Source organism: Branchiostoma floridae, chromosome 15 (assembly GCF_000003815.2).
Source record: "Branchiostoma floridae strain S238N-H82 chromosome 15, Bfl_VNyyK, whole genome shotgun sequence".
Classification (NCBI taxonomy): Eukaryota; Metazoa; Chordata; class Leptocardii; order Amphioxiformes; family Branchiostomatidae; genus Branchiostoma; species Branchiostoma floridae.
The window spans coordinates 16,935,542-16,942,851 of NC_049993.1; the positions used below are offsets into that span (position 1 = coordinate 16,935,542).

The 7,310-nt window shown below is 41.1% G+C and overlaps 2 protein-coding genes across 2 annotated transcripts in view; both read left to right on the plus strand.

The window, feature by feature from the left end:
* The window catches only part of LOC118431343, a 4,598-nt gene extending 4,046 nt beyond the window's left edge, over positions 1-552 (plus strand). The window contains exon 5 of the mRNA XM_035842463.1: positions 108-552. Within this exon, the coding sequence (XP_035698356.1) occupies positions 108-216 (109 nt within the window). The 3' untranslated portion in view covers positions 217-552. The remainder of the gene's footprint in view (positions 1-107) is intronic.
* A 120-nt stretch (positions 553-672) lies between these two features.
* LOC118431562 lies at positions 673-7,065 on the plus strand. Its single transcript, XM_035842804.1, has 5 exons — positions 673-1,521; positions 2,470-2,533; positions 4,204-4,364; positions 6,569-6,717; positions 6,957-7,065. Exons 2-5 carry the CDS (start codon positions 2,491-2,493, stop codon positions 7,063-7,065), a joined length of 462 nt encoding a protein of 153 aa, XP_035698697.1. The 5' UTR covers positions 673-1,521; positions 2,470-2,490.
* Positions 7,066-7,310: the final 245 nt, after the last annotated feature.

Consider the following 7,310-nt stretch of genomic DNA (forward strand, 5'->3'; position numbering starts at 1 on the left):
TTCCGATGTCTTTGGCATTCACATTGTGTCCATCCATCCATCCATCCATCGGTGAAGTCTCGTAGTGATATGAGTTCTTACAGATTTTCTTATCATTTATTTTACAGGTGTAACGCCAACTTTGCGCAACTGGCTGGAGTAAAGAACGGAGTGTCCGGACTGCACATGCTGTCTGTAATGGCGCTGTTACCGGTGGCTGTAGCCATGTTCTTCTAATGCTCCAGGATCATTTTCTTTCCTTTGCGCTGTATTAACGTGTGTCGTAACGCTACATAATCTCAGAACCTTTGTATTACAATGAAATGTAATGTAGTTTTGTACCGCTAGGTGGCCCTTCTGCATGGTCAGATGATGCATGTTCGATTGGGAGATCTCACACGATCGTTGAGCAACGGATATGTGGAAGACATTACGTGTGCAGATACTGGTCTATCTGGTACTTATATACAACATTACATACATTATTGTATGATATTTGCCATGATGTCAATCAAATAATGGAATAAAATCATTGGCTACCAAAAAAATGATGAGCTTTCGGTAGCCCTTGTGGTTCTGTGTTGTCATTGTGTGTGTGTGTGTGTGTGTGTTTGTGTGTGTGTGTGTGTGTGAGTGTGTGTGTGTGTATGTATGTGTGTGTGAGTGTGTGTGTGTATGCGTGTACATGTATGTGAGTGTGTGTTTGTGTGCATGTGTGTGTGTGCGTGCATTTTAGTGTGTGTGATTTTAACTCAGAAAGAGTCAATTTGAAAATAACACTCCCTATCACACAGATCACGTACCCTCCCTCAAAACACTGTGATTGTTATCAAAACACATTCTTTGGATGGGAGAGTTTGGCCAAACAATACCAGAAAACCGGTTTTTGGCGCTGTCTCCTCAGACCACCATTGTAGTGGCGCGTAATTACACGTAGCTTACCCATGCACCTGTCACTGTCAAGATCACGGGGGATTGTTTTCCCAACCTAAACACTATGTAATATGGAACATTGCGTATGTGATGTAGTTTGTTGTTACAGTACACACTCAGTAAAACCTGTACTAGGACCACCTAGCCATAGATACATGTACCAGTAACCACCTCTGCATAAGGATCACCTGGCCAATGATATACAGTTGAATCTGTACTAATGAACACTTCCACATTGGGACCACCTGGGAAAGGTGGCAACTTTTGATGGTCCCTTAAATAATTTTTCTCAGCGACAAAAGCATTAAGGATCCTTTTTGTAGTGTCCACTTGTCCACATAGATCAGATTTCATAGATGTCCTTAGTGTTCCTCTTCTGCAGTTTTAATTTCATTTCTTATCTGAATGCAGAAACATGATTGTGACAAGATATGGTCACATTTTGTTAAGAATTGAGAGTTTAAAGATAACATTGACTGGTCCATATTCACTGGTACACAACGTTAAGTGTTTAATGAAGCGTACTTAGTCTAGGTGTGGCCTTGCTCAGTTCAACACAGAGGGGCACACTTTGCTGTTAACAGCGGGCGGAGAATACAACTATCTAAGGTAAGTTCCAGAGACACATAAAACTCATAAATAATGTCTACAAACCTTAGAAAAGCATAAGTAGAGTTGCTGTTGCCTTTTCAACCTAATCTTGTGACATAAAAATAAAAGATATTTACCGATGTAGCTGTAGCTCCGACGGGGGCAATACAGGGGGTGCAGCATATGGTTTCTAAATTCCGATTCTAGTTGACTATCGTGTACTGAACATGTCTGCTTTACTGTGAAATGTCAATGTTTCTCTACACTTTTCAAAGCTGCCTGGCGATGTAGAAGCTCAGATATATGATGTATTAATTCAACCTACGAAAGTGTCGTTGTTTTAAAAGTCGTGTATTGTGCAGTTTCCCCGACTCAGGTCACACATATCCGCCACCATGAAAAATGAGTCTATAGAGCTCCCCCAAACAACTTCCAGTATACGTATGATACACTCCTGTATGTATAATTGAGAATTACCTAGGGTGCTGCACTAGATATCTCTCAAACGCACTGATTTTCAAAGTGTGAATCGGTGGGTGTGACACACCTATGTGCCACGTATCAAGGTCATGCTTATTTGTCTGAATCGTTGCTGTAAAAAGTCTTCAATTTAAGCAAGGAGGGAAACACAGGCATGTCTTAATACAGTGTTTTTGTTAGATGTGACATTGTTTCGATTACGTACAATCGGCTGTTGGCATCGCTTACTGAGAGTTCACTGAACATCTGTTTGTTTTGTAATCACGCATAGTAGTAAATACAGCAGTGAAGTGGTCTGGAACAAAACACAAGTTGTGTTTACATGGCAAACTCAGCTATTTCTATTATTACTAACCCAAAACATGACCGCGACTTGACCGCTTGTATTTGCAAGTCTTGAATCTGTAATTTTGTGTGAGTCTACAAATCCTCGTGGCATGATACAACTGTGCAGGTACATTAATCCACTGTCTGAATGTTTTACAGAAAAACTATCCACCTGACACCATGAAGCTGCTGGTAGTTGCTGTGTTTCTGAGTCTCGCTGCATGTAAGTTCTTCTCTTTATTTGGTTACTTTCCATAGAGGAAGCGGACATTGAGCAAGGAAACGTGGTTCAAACACATTTCGTTGAAAAAATAAGTCTATTTTGCAGATATTGCGTGCTTTGCGTTATCTTTCCAATCATACTTTTCCAGCATACATAACATTCAATTGATAGTCATAGGTGATCCAGTCTTAGTTGCCCAGTGGCCTCCATCCAAGTGTCATCGTGTGACGCAATCGCTAAGGTGTTTGACCCAGACCCCAGAAATACCGGGCTCCAAGAGACTTTCCTGACTTAGCTTCAGGTGTAAATGAGAACCTAGCTTCGGTTAGGTACGTCCATTGGATAGAACCTATAGTCCTCTGGTACAATCGGGACGATTACTGTCGCATTGAGGTCGATAGGCATTGTATACAGGCTGCCATTACAAACCCTTGTGACGTAGCATGTAAGGAATTCAGCCCCTGGCCAACCAATGACAAATAAAGATTCAATAAACACGAGGCCTTAATTGCGTCAAAAGAAAAATTATCTTTCTGCAACGAGTCTCAGATACATTTTATGTAGCATCCACTTTTTTGTCAATGTCTGAGAAAGGTCTGCAGTTCAAGAAGTACTTATGCCCAAACCATGATAGTTCGGGTTAAAGTCAGTTAACTACAGCTCCTTCTAAGTCTGACTCACTGGCGAAAGGTAGCAGATGCAACCTGGAACGTATGGCCGTTTTCAAATCTATCCAGTTCTTGGAGTTCTGTTGCTTTACGTCATGGATATCTGATCTTTTTCTAGGAACATTTCTGTTAGGAATTGACGGACTTAAATCATAGTACAAAGAAGCAGATTAGTACCAGTTGAACCTCCGCAGTGCGGTGACTCATACTGTCCGTGTGGTCACACAGGTGGCTGAGTTCTCATGCTGGCAACGCCTAGATATAATTCGTTTGACATTTTTACGTGTGATCTAATCGACCAAAACACCCTTCAGTCGTCACGCTAGGATAGATATATCAAGAGATTGTGATCTAAAAGAGTACCAATCGGAGTTGAAATTACGCGTGAAAGACGATCTGAACTTTTCGACTTTGATCCATGTCATAGGTTTGAGTTCCATCGTTAGATCCATGTGAGACGTTTTTAAAAATCCATATTACCGTTTGTTGACAATCGACTACGTGGAACCAAGGAAGTTCGAATTCTATGAAACCAACCTTAGTAGCTCTATAGTGCAAGGGTGCAGTCACACGAGCGTGTATATCAAGTCCGTATGAGGGCCATATTAACACGTTCTTCATACGCAATCGTACGCACAATACGCACCTCAATCATTTTCAATCGTGTCAGATTTAGGTACGCAAGCATACGTATAGTGCTGCCCATTATGCATACCTAAAAACTGCACAAACGTATGAACTGCGTATAATATGCATAGTGTATACGTACATGGTGATACGACTGCGAATGACCACACCCTAACAGATTTTTTTCTGATTGCCACTGTGTTCTGATGTCTATTGACAAGAAAGGGGGCCCCATCAAGGTTTGATAAAATATTAACAGAGTCAGATTTGAATAGGTTTATATTTCAATATATTTCTGATATCACAGTTACATTGTATCAAAAAGATTGGCATTTCGCCTAAATGTTCCCTCATTTTGTCTCATGTTCTCTTCAGACGCAGCAAGCCAGAATATGATCAACTGTTTTGATTGTAAGACGGGTACATTCGACGGTGCTATCGGCGCTATAACCGGAAACAACCCATGTCTGACAGACGCTAACAACCCAAACTCGACCGTGCAGCAAATCACCTGTCCGGTTACATCTCAATGCTTCGTATGTATGTTATGAAGAACATGTAGAACACTGCTGTAATATCATTCCTTACAATATATTCTCACCCAAAATTCCACATTTGCTTTTTCCTTCCCTGCTGCCCTGCCTCCCTCCACCCCTCCCAGTCTTTTTTCTTTCTTTCTTTCTTTCTTTCTTTCTTTCTTTCTTTCTTTCTTTCTTTCTTTCTTTCTTTCTTTCTTTCTTTCTTTCTTTCTTTCTTTCTTTCTTTCTTTCTTTCTTTCTTTCTTTCTTTCTTTCTTTCTTTCTTTCGTTCTTTCTTTCGTTCTTTCTTTCTTTCTCTTTCTTTCTTGTACTTTATTCCTCCACTTGGGAGAGCATAAAAAACACTCAGTTACATACAATAAAATTTCTCTTTAAAACATGCAGCTTATATACGTTACTTGTATCCGACGCATTTATATAATCGCTTAGTAGCACTAATACATAAAATCTGTGACAATTCCACCTCTTTCTCTTTCCAAACCCATGTCCTGTACATGCTCCTGTTTACTGTTGTTTTCTGTTATATTTCCAGTCTCGAGTCCTTCCATATCGTGTGCTTTAAAGCCATAGACGCCAAGGGCTTTATAATTTTAGCCACTGCGAGGATAAAACATTCCCAACTCTCTGCTTCTGCATGTACATGTACCTCTTCTTCGACTACTTCTGCCCCTAAGACAATCTCCACTAGTCTTTCATCAGGTTGTTGGAACACTCTAACAGCAACATTAACACCAAGTTTGTCTGTTATCTCATTTACTATATCAGTTCTGATGTTGTTAAATGTAGTGCATTCGGCTACTAAGTGTCCTACAATGTCCTGAGTCATTCTGTCACATGTTGGACACAGTCTGTTGCCTTGGTTCACTGGAGCAGTACTCAGATGTATGAGGTTTTGCAAGTTAACTCTGTGTTCTGGTTTCTTTCTGGCCAGTGTCCACAGTTTGTTGGGCTGCAGGGTTGTGTGATGTATTTTGTAGAATCTGGGGCATGTTTGTCTCTCAGCTACCCTGGCTTTCCACCGTTCCTCTTCCTTATGATTCACAGCTGTCACAACCACTCGTTTCCACTCCATTACTGAAGGAAAGTCCCTTGTTAACCAATAATTTCCCGGGTATTGTTGGAGTCCATACTTTTTGGCAATAGCAAAACAGTCTCTCACGAAGCCTGTGGTAGTTTGGCACTTTATCCTTAGAACATATGAGTAAAGTCTGTACGTGAAGATTTTTTGGCCAATATTGTGCTAGGTAGTTGCGCCAGCCTCCCAAAGAAATATAGTTTGCGTTTGTCCATCATGGCTTTTAATGTCAGCATCCCCAGTGATCCCAGACTTGCATTAGTCTCTGTCTGGAAGTGCATTCCTTGCATTTGTTTTACCCCTGCTCTGTGGACTCTTTCTAACTTAAGTAGGTCGGTGTTGGTTGGATACCACAGTTCACAGCCATGCATCATGCCAGGGATTACAATTGTGTTGTACAGTCTCTCTTTCTTTCTTTCTTTCCTTCTTTTTCTTTTTTCTTTTTTTTTTCTTTCTTTTTTCTTTCTTTTTGTTTTCAAATGTGCGGTCACGTCCAAATGCACTTTACTTTACTTTTTAAATTACTGTGTGCTTAACATTATAGCCTAGCCTGTAATCTAGCCGTGTTGTGCTTTGGTCGCTCCCGAGAGGTACGCTTCCTGCCAACACGTCTGGTGTTCGTTACCATTTGAACGATCTGCATTTGCATATTCGCAGAGATTTTATGCGAGATTTCTGATTGGCTGAATTATGGATGGTTCAAGCGCTCGTTCGAACAGCCATTCCACCGCGTCAGACGTTCATAATGCCTGAACTACCCAGCAAATTACACGGAATTTCTTACCTAAAACGAGCAAGCAAAGAACTTAGAGGCTTTTCTCAACGAAAATGATGTTTGAATAGCACTCTTGCCAACCGAGTATGGCACGAGTTTTATTAATTAGATTGTTCCAATAGTTTCGAGAAAGATGGGTCGTTGATGATAATAGAACGCCTGTTCGAACGAGCGCTTAAACCAGCCAATCAAAAATCTCGCATAAAATCTCTGCGAATATGCAAATGCCGATCGTTCAAATGGTAACGAACACCAGACGTGTTGGCAGGAAGCGTACCTTAGGGGAGCGACAAAAGCACAACACTCCTGGGTTCCAGGCTAATTATAACCTATACCACCACTCTATTTCAGACTAAGCTCGAGACCTTTCTCGGTTTTGCCCATGCTATCGAGCGGGGCTGCTGGTCGGATGACGACGACACCTGTGCCGAAGAAGTGGATGCCGACTGTGCAGGAACAAGTGGAACTGGCACGTGCTTGCAATGCTGCAACACTGACAGGTATGTCACTGAAAAATGAAATAATGAAAAAAATGAATGATTGGACGGATGGATGGATGACCGAACTCGTTCTAATGAGGAAATGATTGAATGAATGAATGAATGATATGTTGATTCTGAGATTTTAACCTGTAAACGACCACCTCGCCACTAAACACCACCAAAGGGCCGATGAAACTCAAGGCCATTGTCAAACCGTTCAAAATGTGTTCTTAGAGTTGTTTTCCTTTATTTGGCAGGTGCAACGCTAACTTTGCGCAGCGGACCGGCGTGCTGAACGGAGTGACTGGAGTCCACCAGTTCTCTCTGCTGGCCCTGGTACCGGTGGCACTGGCCATGTTCTTCTAAGGACTGGTTAATCATCTATCCATGCGTTTGTTCATTCATCTATCTACCCATTCGAATCTTCCATTCTTTTACTCTATTGACCGTTCATTCATTTACTCGACCTAACAAGAAACATTTTTAAGTTTACTCATCAATCTAAGTAAATCAAATGCAACAATTTATGCTTAGCCTGCAGCAACCTTCGAAAGGATAAGTAAAAACGTTAAAACTGAAATATTTTAAAACTTTATGCAAAAGCAGCCTGA

What these genes read in the sequence shown, in the direction of transcription:
- LOC118431562 (XM_035842804.1), top strand. Translation starts at nt 2,491, where the DNA reads ATGAAGCTGCTGGTAGTTGCTGTGTTTCTGAGTCTCGCTGCAT. An exon ending in CGGTTACATCTCAATGCTTC is followed by an intron (nt 4,365 to 6,568) that starts GTATGTATGTTA and finishes ACTCTATTTCAG; the next exon opens with ACTAAGCTCGAGACCTTTCT. An exon ending in CAATGCTGCAACACTGACAG is followed by an intron (nt 6,718 to 6,956) that starts GTATGTCACTGA and finishes TTTATTTGGCAG; the next exon opens with GTGCAACGCTAACTTTGCGC.